Source organism: Limanda limanda, chromosome 2, assembly GCF_963576545.1.
Source record: "Limanda limanda chromosome 2, fLimLim1.1, whole genome shotgun sequence".
NCBI lineage: Eukaryota > Metazoa > Chordata > Actinopteri > Pleuronectiformes > Pleuronectidae > Limanda > Limanda limanda.
In genome coordinates, this window is record NC_083637.1 from 29,540,065 (window position 1) to 29,554,851 (window position 14,787).

The 14,787-nt window shown below is 41.5% G+C and overlaps 1 protein-coding gene across 2 annotated transcripts in view; it reads left to right on the forward strand.

Annotated features, from left to right (window-relative positions):
• sh3pxd2aa (SH3 and PX domains 2Aa) overlaps nt 1-14,787 on the forward strand; it is a 109,010-nt gene that overhangs the window by 17,687 nt on the left and 76,536 nt on the right. For both annotated transcript variants that reach the window (XM_061083552.1, XM_061083553.1), the window contains exons 3-4: nt 10,328-10,403; nt 12,458-12,534. In XM_061083552.1, the coding sequence (XP_060939535.1) occupies nt 10,328-10,403; nt 12,458-12,534 (153 nt within the window). The remainder of the gene's footprint in view (nt 1-10,327; nt 10,404-12,457; nt 12,535-14,787) is intronic.

The following is a 14,787-nucleotide window of genomic DNA, read 5'->3' on the forward strand; positions in this document are numbered from 1 at the left end:
ATGTCACATTGACGTAAGTTGATGAAATCCCTCCTTGCTTCCTTGTTGCACAGTAATAACAACCATATTATTATTATTCAGGTCGAACAAGAATTGTATTGAGACAGTAAATATTTCAACACTACAGTGTTAGACAACAAAACACACTGTGCGTATTCTTGAGTTCTACAGATCTGTTCAATGTATTTAACATACTTCAAAATCATTGATTGCTGACATTTATGTTAACTTTCAGTTCTTGTGTTTGTTGACACTACATTGCTCCAGTGGAATAGTGTGCGACTGATATGAATGTGTACTGGGCTTGACGATGTGACAAAAAATTATATCAAAATAAAAATCAATAATTATCACAATAAATGACACATTATTAATTCTTTTAACTTGAACCTAAACGTTAAAGAAAAATCTACACATAGAAGCCTTAAGGTTTTGGTTTTCCTACATATTATTTTCTATGAAAGATGATTTATGAAGTGCTTCTTCGTGCCACTCATCTCAAGCCCATTGACTTGAGCCCCACCCATCTGGCATTCCAAACAGGTCAAAACAAACCTCCCCTAAGGTTTTCTTGGTGATAGTGCAGAATTAAAGAAAGACTACCTCTGCTTATCTACAGTATCGGTGGTAGTGACCAGTCACAGACCACTCGGTGTCCTGCCTCCCCTCTCCCGCTGTAGGTTAATGAATGGTGATTGAGCAAACATCAAGTGAACAGCATGCCTTAGACACAGGCATTTAATGCCAACTAGAGAGATAGAAAAAGCAAAAGGCAAATCTGAGATAGAGACATGCAGAGATAAGAGATGAGAATTCCCACTGGAATTCTGTGCAAAACCCAGGTGTCTATCACCTCTCCTTCTGCAGCCTTCATCTGCCTTTCCCTATTGGTTTTTCTCCCCTCCACATGCCAGACTTATCACATCTACCCCACCACCACACGCACTTCATTCATATCTCATCCCGGCAATTTCTCAGCGTATCTCTCGCCCCCACTGCTCACATAGCTCTCTCTCTCTCTCCTTTCCCCACCATTCTGTCTCTCTTAAGAAAACCTTGCCTGTTTCCCACCCTCTCCCCTCGTTGGTTCTCTCTGAGCCTGTTTTCTTGGATGTTCCCAGGGTCAAGTGCATTAGCTTTGCTTTTAATTCTGTTGTGTGTGTCTGTATGAATGTGTGTACAAGAGCATGCATTTTTCGGTGTATTTGAGATGCATTAGTGGATTTTCTTTTGTATATCCAGGCAGTTGTTCTGTTATATGATGATCCAATTTTCCTTCTTTCCATTTATTGAGTACTCTACTATACCATTTTTTTTACTTGTACTTTTCGTGAGAAGTAGCTCACCACAAAAGTATTTTCACCTTCACATCATATTATGTAAAATAAACACACACCTTCAATTTGCTCCAGTTTCTCTGTCATTCAATAACTCGACTTGACACAGAAAACTCACTTTTTTTTCTGGTTTTCTGGTATTTTCTGTCCTCTTTCATGCCATCTTTACTTCAGTCAACGCACTCATGGTCATGTTCCAAACCTAACTTCTTTTTTCCCTTCCACGCCCTGAAAAGTCTGGTCCAGGCAATGCACTGCACTGATCACTCACTCATGCCCTACAGATTCTATCTCCTTGTCCTGTAAATCCACCTTTCCCCATCGCAACTATATCCCAGACCCCTACATTAACCCTCACCTAAACCTACCCCTAACCCATAACCTGACAACTAGTCTTAAAGGTTCAGTGTGTAGAATTGAGTTACATCTAGTGGTGAAGTTTGAACATTTTAGCCTTGAACAGCTCTTTTAAGATGTGTTAGAAAGTGGCAAAAATATCCTCACTTTTCACCTAACTGGCCTTCACAAAAATTGAATTACAAACACACATACACAGAGGCAGGGCACTACTGATGCACCCCATCTGGGAAAGCCTGTGGTTTGCCCAAATTACCAAAGGTTTGTACTGGCTTTCAGGATGGAAACTCTTGAGGCCGTCACAGTGGCTAAATTAGGTCCTGCGTTACTCTGTTAGTCCTGAACCCTGGCACAGGTGAGAGCCCTTCCTCTCTGCCTTCTAGTGAACTGTAAGTTGGCTGGCCTACTTACTAAACCCAAACTAAAGCCGGTGATGTGTAATCCGACACTGTTCTTTTCCTCATACTGAGGTTGCAGCTGCTTGGGAAAGCTAAGCTAGTTTTTTGAGGAGGTAAATGGCCTGAAAATGCCACCGGAGGTTTAGATAGTGCTTCTATTAAATATGAGAAGAGGTTAAACTTTGGGGACAAGGTTCTCAGAATAAAAAGATTGGTGGCCCTGTTCATGTTTCTCGGGCCTTCAAAACTGAAATTATTGTGAACTAAAAATAGTCTTCTCTGGCTTGATGCCATTCATTTTCAGTATGTGAGCTGAAAAGCAAATGCCTGCTCAATTATTATTCTCTTCTACCCACAGTATGGTTGCAGTTTGCAGTATGGTTTATTCACAGCATATGCTCTTTTATCTATTTGATTTATGTATTCTTAATGACCGTATGTGTGAGTTAAGCATCCAGTTGTCTGAACCTCAACACCGATACCTCTGCTGAACTTGTGAGTTGGAGAGAGCAAATAATATGGGTTGTTCCAGTGTTATGAAAAGCCTGCATTTGCCTGCCAAGGTTCTCCTTCCGCAGACAAGGTTTTGTTCCAACACAGTGCAAACACAACTGACACATTTGGCAAACTGGCTTACGCTTTACAATTATAAATTCAGTGGCGTGCCCCTCAGCACAAGCAAAGCAAGTAGTGCTAGACCAATTAAAGGTAAAAATAGATTACCAACCAAAAATGATATCCTTCATGTAGTTTGATCCCATAAAGAATGCAACACTTGGTGTTTGTATTTATCTTGAAAGTTACTGTCCTCTTGTGGTGGAAGCAGGGTATTGTCTCTGGAAGCTAGCTTTACCAGCAGCGACTGCATCTATTGTTTCTTTTATTTTCATCGGCATTGCCATGTCCTATTGATAAAGGCTGGGGCTTGTTAAGCAGACAGGGCAGCATTAGTGTTTGGACAATAGCATGTATGCATTGCAGATGATCCAGTGATTTTTGCGTAGCTACAGACTGAATATGCTTGTCAAGCTGCCCTTGACCCAGCTTTCACTGTTGTAAGATCATATGTGCAGATGTGTATGTATGTGGAAGCTGTACATAATTTAAAAACTACATCAACAGTATTTTTTAGCTGAAGTTTCACCAAGTAAACAAGCAAATTAAACTGTGATTTACCACAAATCTTTATCTTTGTCGTTTTACTAATCACCTTGGATTATACTGTTGCAGTGGCTACTGCTGTTACATCGTCATGTCATGAAGACTGGTGTAGTGTGAGTGAATTTAGGATGGTTGAAGATCAGTCGAGCTGCTGCATTCTGTATGAGCTCAGATAGCACTAGCAGGTTGTTGCAGCACGGTTGGCAGTAAGGGAGAGTTGACTGTCGAGTGCCCACCCAGATTCTTTGCGGTCTGGTAGGGGTCTACCACAGAGTTGTCAATGGTAATAGTCCGTTCATGGGTGGGAGAGCAATTTCCCTTGAAGGAAAAGTAGTTTCGGTCTTTCCAAGGTGGATTTTCAGGTGGTGTGCGGACATCCACTGAGAGATGTCAGTCAGACAAGCAGAAATTCCTGCTGCTACGTGTCTTTCCGACTGGGGAAAATAGAGAATTAGTTGGATGTCCTCTGCAGAGCTGTGGTAGGAAAAGCCATGTGAGTGAATGACAGAGCCGAGAGAGTCGGTCTAAAGAGAGAAAATGAGAGGCCCCATGACGGAACCTTGAGGGACCCCATTAGTGAGTGGACATGGTTCTGACACAGATCTTCTCCAAGTTACCTGATAGGTACGGTCTTTGAGGTAGGATGAGAGCAGGGAGAGAGCAGAGACAGAGACAGATTCTGAAGAGAGGAAATACGTTTCTGGTGGTTCACCATGTCAAACACAGCAGAACGGTCTAGAAGGATGAGGGAGAGGAGAGAGAGGCTGCTCTAGCAGTGTGAAGTTGCTCAGTGACAGCAAGGAGGGCAGTCTCAGTTGAGTGGCCTCCTTTGAAACCAGACTGGTGAGGGCCAAGAAGCGACAGAGACACAGCAACAAGTGGAACCAAACATTTAAAATAATTTGACAGTGCCGGAGAATGTATTTATGTTTTCTGGCGGTTACTGCAGCATTGTGCGGTAAGGAAAACAAATCTATATCGCCACCGCCATATCATTTTAAATTGAATCTCTCTCGGTTTTTTGGGGGTATGTTGGATAAAACAAACAATTTGTAGATGTAACATTGTAAACTTAGAAATTGTGAAGAACCTTTTTAATTAATTTTGTAAACATATTCATCAGTAGTGAAAACAATTGTTAGTTTCAGCCCTAAAATGTAACCCAGACAACATATATTCCTGTACATCACCATTGGGGGAAAGTGTGAATATTAATATGAGCCCATCTGACTCATATCACTCATACTGCAACAGATGCCACCGTGTTTTAAAGGAAGATAGAATTTTGGCTCAGCCCCTCCAGAAATCGGGATGTGATTACGTTAAGGGTCTTTCACACTCAAAGCCCACCCCCAGGGCTCTGCTCCATAGGCAACAGCGGGCTCTGCAGCTTGATACTGGGGAGTGACGAATGAGGGACTGCGGACAGGCAAAAGTTAGCACATCCCGCACCTGTTGACTTATTGAAACAAAGGGAAGCCTTGCTTACCACATTGGGAATAGAGCCCCACAGTGTTGACATCTCCAGAAAAATAACTCCCCAGTTTTTTAGACAAATCCGATGCCCAATCCACACCCACACATGCTTTCACTGCATAAAATAAGATGCATGATACCAGGATCTCATGTTCCATCCATATATAATGTGCCAACCCTGGGCAGAGCTTTTGCCAGGGTGTTGGTTTATATTTAGAGGCACAACTGTGACTGATTGTGGCTGGAAAGGAACGCCTTCCCCCCTCAAGCCCATCTCAGACATCTGTCTCTCTGAAACTAAATACTGCCGGCGTGTTTCGACTTGTTTCATCTGCACCATTAGTTTCTGTCCTGCTGTCTTTAGGATCTGAGCTGATAGAGAAAGTAAAGTTTGATCTGTACCACAGCTGGGCTCAATCGCTGTTATTTTCTTGTCAAAGAAGTCACATATTCTTGCATCATTATTCCTTCTGAGCTGCTGTCCCTCAAGAAGAAAAGGAGCTTAGAGACAGAAGAGGGGAGCTAATGGATGGAACATAATTGATACAACATGTTTACATCATGGAGACTAGAGATAAGTTGGTTTTATCATTAACTTGATGTTTGTTTGCAAACACAAGTGCAAGAGCAGTGACCTTGTCACGTCCTCCCTTCAGTGAGAACAGCTATGCTGGGTCCGTGGCCTCACTATCACCACGATGCCGTGGAAATGGCTCAAAGATCACATGGCTGCCTTGTCATGCTGGTCATGAGTTGCTCCAGAGGTTCAATGCACGAGTGCTTATTTATATTCCATTCTGTTCCACTGCTGTGAAGCCTGGGGTAAACCCTTGCTGTCACGTGACCACTAACAGGAAGTGAGGCATCAATTCACTGCACAATAACAGTATGGCATCCCTTAAGTTTATGCCAACTGACTCTCACAGCTCCTTATATGGAGGCTCTATTCTTAGCACATGTGCCTGATATGAAGACGGAGCTGCTGTTCAACTCTTTCTTTCAACACATGCCCTGAGTTGTCCCCGTTTAAAATGACTATAACTGTGGATTATACTTTATATTTATGTACTTCATATCGTCCTTGAAGTGGATTTTGTGTTGAATTGTTAATCAGTGTTCCTGTATAAAGTTATATTTTGGAAATAAGAATTATACCTGGCTTTGTTTGAGATGTGACCCTAAGACAGGTGTTTAAACAACTAGTTGATCAGCCATTAAATGATAAATTAATAATTTTGGTAATTAATAAGCAAAAGTACCAGACATACCGTGGTTTTTATCCCTTCACATATGAAGTCGTGCTGCTTTCCTCTGTTTCATGTCATATTAGATTTCTTATCGTTTGACTTTGAATCATAGGTTCAAGCCAAAGGCATCTCCTCAATTTTCTTTTTGACTGTTTTCTGACTCTTATCCACTGAACAGTTTACTAGATGAATCTGTAAACAAATCAACATAACAGCTAGCATTGAATCTAATCATTAAACGCAGATGTAAGACCTTTCCAGGTTGATTCCTACGATCCAAGAGCTGACTTTGGACCTGATTAGGGACTAGCCCAAATCAGTCAAGGATAAGGTTGAAGCCTTGTACTATTCTTTTGGTCTCAGGTCTGTTTGTCAGTATGTCTAGTACCCAAATTAATAAGTGTAGACTGAGTTTAGTTTAGACCCAGTTTGGTTAAGGCTTGGTTAGATGTGAACTTCTCTCTTGTGTGACACTTAATGTTACTTTGCTGATGCCCCTCATGCCAATACCCTAAGCGGCCACAGCTCCCTCCACCACCCCTCCTCCCTATGTGCTTCATTTATGGCATTGTTGATTTAACTTTGATTTAGGTTTATAAATGTTTATTAATGGGGCTTAGCTCTCTCAGCAGAACCCCAGCCAAACGCTGGGATTGTTTGAGGTGAAACCATTGCTATAAATTATTTTCTTGATTCTTGAACTGCAGTTCTTCGTGTTTCATATCCATTTTAATCCATATTGGTGAACTGCATTCATGATATAGATTTGAATTATTTTCAGGTAAAAACTATTAATTCATGCTCATTGAGTGTGGGTACATTTTCCAAAGCCATATTGTGAGTGAGCTCTACAAATACCTTTGATTATATATTTAGATAGGACCACGTCACATCCTTTTCACATTTATCTAATCCACAGAAAAGGGCTTCATTTTGTTGATTATATTTGATGTTTTAAACTAATCTTGTAAACCAGAACAATGTAGTACAGTATTTTAATCACCTGAAATTAAGTTTTGAATGCAAAAAGCATGGACAGAATCCTCTTCTCCCTAAAGATGGTATGTGAAGGAGCTCTGAAGGAGAAGAAAGTATGAATTGGACAGTGGAGTAAACATTACATCATAGTAATCTGTACTCACTCTGATGAGAGATAAAAGAACCTCATCAGCTTGCTTTTTTTATTACCTGACTCGCAACATTTACACCAGTGGCCAGTGCTGCACAGCACCATCCAATCACGTCCCTTCACAACTCTTCTTCACACTATCTCTGTGCTGGTTACCAAGGAGACAGTGAAGTGAAGTCTGGGAAGTGGAGCAATGGTTTGCAAGAGCTCTTTTTCCTTTTTTCCTCTTTTCGCTCTGGTTCGACATTCTAGGGACTGAGAATTACCACCTTGACTGATGACTGTGTTTATTATATTACAAGTGAAGGAAGTGAGGTGCTTAGCTTTCACTATGCAGCGTGCAGTGGGTATGCATGCATGGGAAAAGAGCAGTTGTGTCATAGGTTCCGTCACCTGATCGCTGCCGCCCCACCTGCTCTCACCATTTTCTCTCCCTGTGTTCAAACAATTCCTTTTGGAATGCGAACACACTTCCTCTTGCCAGGAATCTGTCAGGGCAGCGTCAGGAAAGCGTGTATTTCAGGTCTAGCTCGACAACTGGAGATTGTTTTAAATAATGAGCTGACCTTCATCCAAGTGGGCCATTTCGGACGGTGATGGGATGGGGAGGGGCTTGAGTGTTGAAGTCTTGGGAAAAGGAAGCTGGTGAAAGTGGACTGAAGATGACGAGAGCCGAGAGCTGACAAGCCTCAGAGGTGTTTCTATCCTTTTCAGTTCTAGCACCTGTACATACTTGTATAGTGTGTACCTTTTCAACCACACAAACTTTGTCTTCATCTCATATTTTACCTCATCATTCACCTTTGTAAAGCGAGTGGAAAAAAGGGGCAAACTTTAAAAAAATAATTGCTACAAATTTAACATGTGCTACTCTGTTAAATGTTAAGTTGCTTGTCTATCATCCGTCCTCCCCTGGGTGTCTGGCACAGTGGGTTGTAAATTCAGCAGGATTTTTTTGTCCCAGGCAGCATCTGAGGGGGGCCAAACAGCTGGGCCTGCTTCAAGTTTTGTGCTATTGCAGCAGCAGAGCTTGTTGTGTTGATGCAGAAAGTCAGCAGCTTTATGAAAAGCTCTTCTAGGGCTCAGGCTCGGGCTAGGACTGGGGGTCTGGGGGTCTTTGAGATGACGGTCTGAATTTTTATAGTTCTTCCATTCAAACCACCGGTGTTCTGATGGGTGGACGATAGGGCTCTGCCTCCTGAGCCACCGTCGACCGTGAAATCTGGATCAAGACTGTCTCTTCCTCCCTCCCACTCCCTCTCTCTCTCTCTGGTGTAACTCTCCAGCCAAGTGGAACCAGGTAAAAGAAGACAGAAGTTCAATGAAAAGGTGGATGCGGATGACAGATGGACAGAAAGAACTGGATCTAGGGAGCCATGTGTCAGGAGGGTGCTTTGGGGATTTGATAAAGTGTGTATATATGTGTGTGTGTGTGTGTGTGTTTGTGTGTGTGTGTGGGTGTGTGTCAGTCTGTCCCACTGTCCCCACGCATACGGAGCCCCACCAGGCTGTTTGCTCACTTAGTTCCCCAGGGTCTATTTCAGCCCTTGGCCATCAGATACAGACATAACTGATGTCTCTTCTCTCCTCTCTCCTTGTTCCTTTAATCATATTCCTTACTGGACACCCATCCCCCTATGCTTACAAACATATACATACACATGCACTCTCTTCATCAGCTCCTCCATCTCTGATTACAGTATAGGAAACAGTTTGCTGCAGTGCTGTAAAGTACAGTACGTCTGCTGGTCCTCTGCATCTCTCCTCTGCTTTCCTTTTACTTTCTCTGTAATCCCTCTCTTGAATGATTTATTTGAAGGGTGAAACTGGGTAAACACAATAGGGCTGACACACACACATATACACCTCCTGCCCTCTGCTGCATCTCTCTTTCTCTGTGTGCCTCGTCTCTTTCATTTTCCCTGTTTCGGCTCCACCTTTTCTCAGATTTTCTCTCTCTCTCCATCTTCCCTCTTTCGCTCTCTTTCCTTCGTCCTGCACCTCCAACTCCGGTGTCAGCACTTCTTCTCTCATCATGTTGGTGTCGCTGTGCTTTACGAATAAATCGTAGCTCGTTTGACTCCCGTGAACCCCTCGGCTCACCGACCCACCGCTGCCCTGCTGCCCTTGGGACAAAAGATGTGTTGACAGGATTTGATTTTTAGAATTTGTGTGATAAGCTCATGTGGGTTTGGAATTAAGTGCATATTAAGATTGTCATCCCCAAAGTGCTGCACATCCTCTTTGTAGACGAAAGATGAAAAATAGATTAAAAAAAATGGAAAGTAAAGAATTTTCTTAGTCATCTCTGGGAGCCATATTTGCCACATATTAAGCCTTTTTTTTTTAGATTAAAATAGGTGGAGTAATTTATTTATAATGCACAGGAGTAATGTGATTTTTCAGCAACAAAAAGTAGCTTAGGATAAGAGGGTTGCTTTCAGTACAATGCTGATGGAAAGGAGTTATGCCCAGTTCAGACTATACGTGACTTATAAAAAAGTTAGATCGCTGTGCGGTTCACACCACACAACTCTCTGCCTGGTGATTGGGAGTATTGCAGTCGTTCATACCACATGACATACTACAGATCTTTTACCAGGAGAAACCCCTGACTATTTCTGGTCTGCTCTGAAATTTGTGTGCAACTGGTAAATCGGGCTAAAAATGGAGTAATGTGAACTAGGAATTATTCTCTACTACAGAAATGCACCTCTTTCTTATACCACCTTCACATGGCATCTGTGGGATTGTGATTACCAGATGGTAAATTGTGTACAAAGTGTAGTTGATGCTAAGCTGGTTAAGTCCCGAGAACATGAATGCTAATATTTTTATGTTGTTTTGTACCCCCCTTTTCCTTGGACATATTAAGAAGTGAGAAAAATGACTAAAATGACAGTAATTTAAATCACCTTTCAAAAAAAAAATTGAATATTTGCGTAATTATAAAGAGCAAAGAAAATGGATCACAGGCCTCAATAGCCTAATTCAAAACATACAGTATGCATGTTAATATAGTAAAATCTGAATTGTCTCTCTCTCTTTTGCTAAACTGCATCCTGGCTCCAGCTTTATACTTAATATTGACTCTGATATTTACTGTTGACTTATCTTACTGTTAAAAAAAAGAAACCAGATACGCTTTTTCCCCCAACATGATGAGAGTAAAACTTGAAGCTACAAAACCTAAACTGTTTTTTTCTCATCTTCCCTCTGCAGATGCAGATACTTGACAAGTTCCCAATTGAGGGAGGGCAGAAAGACCCGAAGAAGAGGATCATTCCATTTCTCCCAGGTAGTAGCCTGCTCCTGAGCTCCAGTTATCTGAACAGGCTCCCATATTAATAATGTATGGCTGGCACTCGCGGGGCGTCAATATGAGCTGGTTACCGATGCCTGCCTGTGGTGCATGTGTGTGTGCTTGTGTGTATAAAGTATAGCTGTGTGTGTGTGTGCTATGTTACTGCTGACAGGCAGGGCGTTATCTGTGACTTTCAAATCTCAGCTGATTGCATGTCCGTGCGTCTTTGTAGCAGAGCTTATGTAGGCATCAATTTATCTTATTATGTGGATGTCTTTGTGTGTGTGTGTGTGTGTGTGTGTGTGTGATTTACCGTGTGCATGTCGTGGTATTGATTTGAGTCATGCCACACATGCTCATCTCTCCTGCTGCAAGTCGTTGCCTGACATTCAGGTTCATGGTGACCTACAGTACAGCTTGACAGTGATCGATGTTGTGTCCGGGGCAGAAGGGCTGACAGTGATTCTGCTAATCACACTGATGTCTTGTGTAAATATGTGTGTGCACCTATATGTTTTCCATGCAGAATTCTGTTTATTCATTAATGCTCTGGGAGCAAAATACTCCTTTATATGCCATGTGTAAGCACCTCGACCCTCAACCCTCTTCTTCCTTTGAATCTGCCTGTCTCTCGCCGACACGCACTCACGTCTAAAGACAGTTTGGAATCAAACCAGGGATCCTTTCCCTGGTGCCAGATTCACATATTATTGAGTGTTTGTTTAAGGACACTTGTTTCAGGAAAAACTTGACTCATATGTAGTTCAATAAACTGCAGGACATTAGATCAGATAAAGGGTGGTGAGAGACATGCATCGGAAATTACTTAATTCTTGCTTGTTTGATGTCAAAAAAAGCTAAAAAACATTAAAACACTGCGCATTTGGATTAGTTATTCAAATCAGTAGTCCAATGCACTTTAAAAAAACTTGTCATTATAAATATGTTTTTATCACATGTAAATACTAATAGCCCATGCAGTAATCACATTAATCGAACATCATTCATGCATCGAATTGGAATATTATTACTACTAGACAAGGACATTAATCTAATGCCTCACAGCTCTCATCTCTCATTACCAGCACTGACATGTGATCATGTGACATACTTAGACAAGTTACACCAACAAGGGCAAGATTATGGTCGAAATGTTGATACTGTTGTATTTATAACTCTAAATTATTTCACTTTGACTCTTTAACTGACCAAGTTTTTATCTGAAGTCAAGTTAAAATGAAAAAAAAAAGGTTCAGCTTGAACTAGTGAGTAGAATTTAGATTTTAAAAACATTAGAAAGTTGAAAGACATTCAAACCACACACATTAAAATCCTTTATTGGTACCAAATGAAATGGATTTGTATTTAAACTTACCATTACCTTCTAGTTATTCTATGATAAAATAGCTACTGTTTTCTATCTTAATTTCCCAATTTTTTATTCAGGCAAAGTCATACAGTATTTTGCACGTGTAAGGAGAACATTTTACAGAGATTTTATTACACATTTGAGAAAGTTGTCCTTTCACACTTAACATACTATGTAGATCTTGTCAGTCATCAACAAGGGTTGTTATTTGTAGAATTACTTTAGTAAAAAAGGGCTGATAATGCAAGTTATACTCCGGAAGTTTGTATAGGGTCCTTGAAGTCAGGCTTATTGTTCCTAATGTGTGGGATGAGAAGAGGGCCTAAAATGCATGTCCCACATGTGAATAAATTCTATTTGTTATTTGGAAAGCCATGTCACAGACAAAGGTCATGGGATCCATAGGGGGACAGACAGCTGGGTCTTTGAGTGTGGGAGTGAGATTGGTTTGGCAGTGATGAAGGATCACCACCCTACATTACCACCATCTCCCGGCAGGATAGGGTATTACATGCAGCAGTCTGCATTAGGAAATCAGCTCAGATATGATCTTTTTCTGAGGTGGTTTGTGCATTTGTCAGATACTTTATGATAAATATATATAAATACTTTCTCCTTTATCAATCACCACCACCGCCTACCTTCATTTGTACTTTCTCCCTCCTTTCCTTCACCCCAGGCAAGATCCTGTTCCGGAGGAGTCATGTGCGAGATGTGGCCATGAAGCGGCTGCGTTTCATCGACGACTACTGCAGGGTAAATGGGCCGTTCTATAAACATCCTTCAGTTCCCCCATCTTACTCTGGGGAACGTCCCCCAGCCTGTGAGGGGTCAGAAGTCACAGTCTATACTGTGCTTTCACATGCTTTAAACGTGGAGGCTGATGCTTGGACATAATTGTGGACGTGAAAAAAGTTAACATGGCGCTCACGTTGAGGAGCTACAATATTTATTAGTGCTTTCTTTGAGCCTTAAATTAATATGCTCTGACACGTTGGTTTTCAGAGGCAGTGAGGCACATTGACTCCCAGTGAAAACTTTATGGTCTCTTTTCCGACTGCAGCCTTGTTTATTGTCACGTGCGCCACATTTAGAGAAGCAGAGCGACCTAGTTGTGCATCCAACTTCTCTGCCACTGCACATCATGAAACAGACTTTGAGGTCTTCCATCATTTCCAATTCCCACACACTAATAACCTCATCCCCTCATTTGAGACAGTCAGGGAAAAGAAAAAGGAAGTTCTCCCCCAAATTAACATCCTTGAAAGTAATGGCCTTTCTCATTCTTTATTTCAAGGGAGACTCGCCTTATCACTTCCTGTTAACTTCCCTTATTAAGGCTTTATTTTTCCTGGATTCAGATCTCTTCCTCAGCCATGCCTTCCTCACTTCCTTCCTTCCTTTTGGCAAAAAGCCACTGTGTTTGTTTCCATACACAGAGTTCGGCAGCAGTATCGTTGGCCTGCATTAGGAAAGGTTAGCTACAGTATCAGCTTGGTAATTGGGACCAAAAGAAGTTAAAAAAACCCAAAAGCAATTATACACATCTGAAATGAACTCGATCCGTAGCCCAGCACAAAAAAAAAAGCTTTATGAAACGGGAACCAGCTTCCTTATTACCCAAGTGACCCCAAGCGCTCTAATGTTTACAGTTTGCTGTAGCGAGCCGGTTTCTTACCTCAGCACTGTGGAGCCTGTCGCACTGTTTACTTCCTACATCCTGTTTATGAGGCAAACAACAGAGAGGAAGAGTAATTCCCCATTGCTGTCAAAGGATCTGCTCTCTGGAGATTGCGGCATGGTGAGTCCAGCCAGCTGTGGATGCACAGCCAGATACGGACTCTTCAATCACCACCACAAGGCTCTTTCAATAATATAGGATCCATTGAATGAAATATGGAGGGAGCTCGGGTCTGTGCCGACCATGTCTGTCGTCTCACATGTTCATGGTCCAGCTCCCCGCTACTGTACATGAGCTATGCCTTTGGTGAAAGCAGGCTAGATCATTAAATTTACATGGTTAGCCAGACATACAATCCTCTCTTTGACTGTAGTTTGGCTTTGTCAGTGAAACAACAGGGAGAGTACAGAGGAGCAAGACTGGCTTAAATGGTGTAGACCAGGGGTCTTCAACGTTTTTCAGTTCAAGGACCCCCAAACTGATGGAGAGATGGAGCATGGACCCCCTACTATATATATTGTAAAAAAAATTGTTCTATATTAAACTGGGCCTAGTGCCATGTATAAACATAGCTACCCTGTTATTGTGCATTCAATACCAAGCTATTCAAATAATACACAGGTTCATATATTCCTGTTTTTATTAATGTCGCTGAATGAAAGATAACATCGTCTACCTACATTTATCCGTTCGCTACAATATGTTGGATTCATGTTAATGTTTATTTAAATACATTTAAATTTGTCGAAACTAAAATTTAAATAAAAAAAGTTAAAAATTGTCTAATCAACCAAAAATTTCGCGACCACCCTGCAGTACCTCCGCGGACCCCCTGTTGAAGACCTCTGGTGTAGACAGTTATTTTCTATAATTAATAGTTTGATTACCTCTTTGCTTATATCAATATTATTGCGCCAGAGATACTGTTGTGTCCACGAAAAATGGTAATACAATTAGGAAAACATACCCTCACACTTTAAGTAATCAACAGTTTTTAAAGTTGCACTAGCCTTGGCCTTTTGACGGGAAGTGGAACAAGTTGTGAAAACATTACTGCTCTACTCTCCCATCTTCCTCCTCACTGCTCCTCCTGCCCTCTTATCCATGGGGTCTTTCAGCTGTGCAGCCGTGCAGCCCTCATCTCTGGAACTCTCTCCCACAAGCCATCTGTGAAACTGACTTTCTCCCCACCATCAAATCTCGTCTCAAAGCAAACATTTTTAGACTTACTAATTCTAAGTCTTACTATCGTGTATATTATACATATTTTATTAGCCTATAGTTATATTATGTTGCATTGATCTTCTGATATTTTGCTGTTTTTTTTA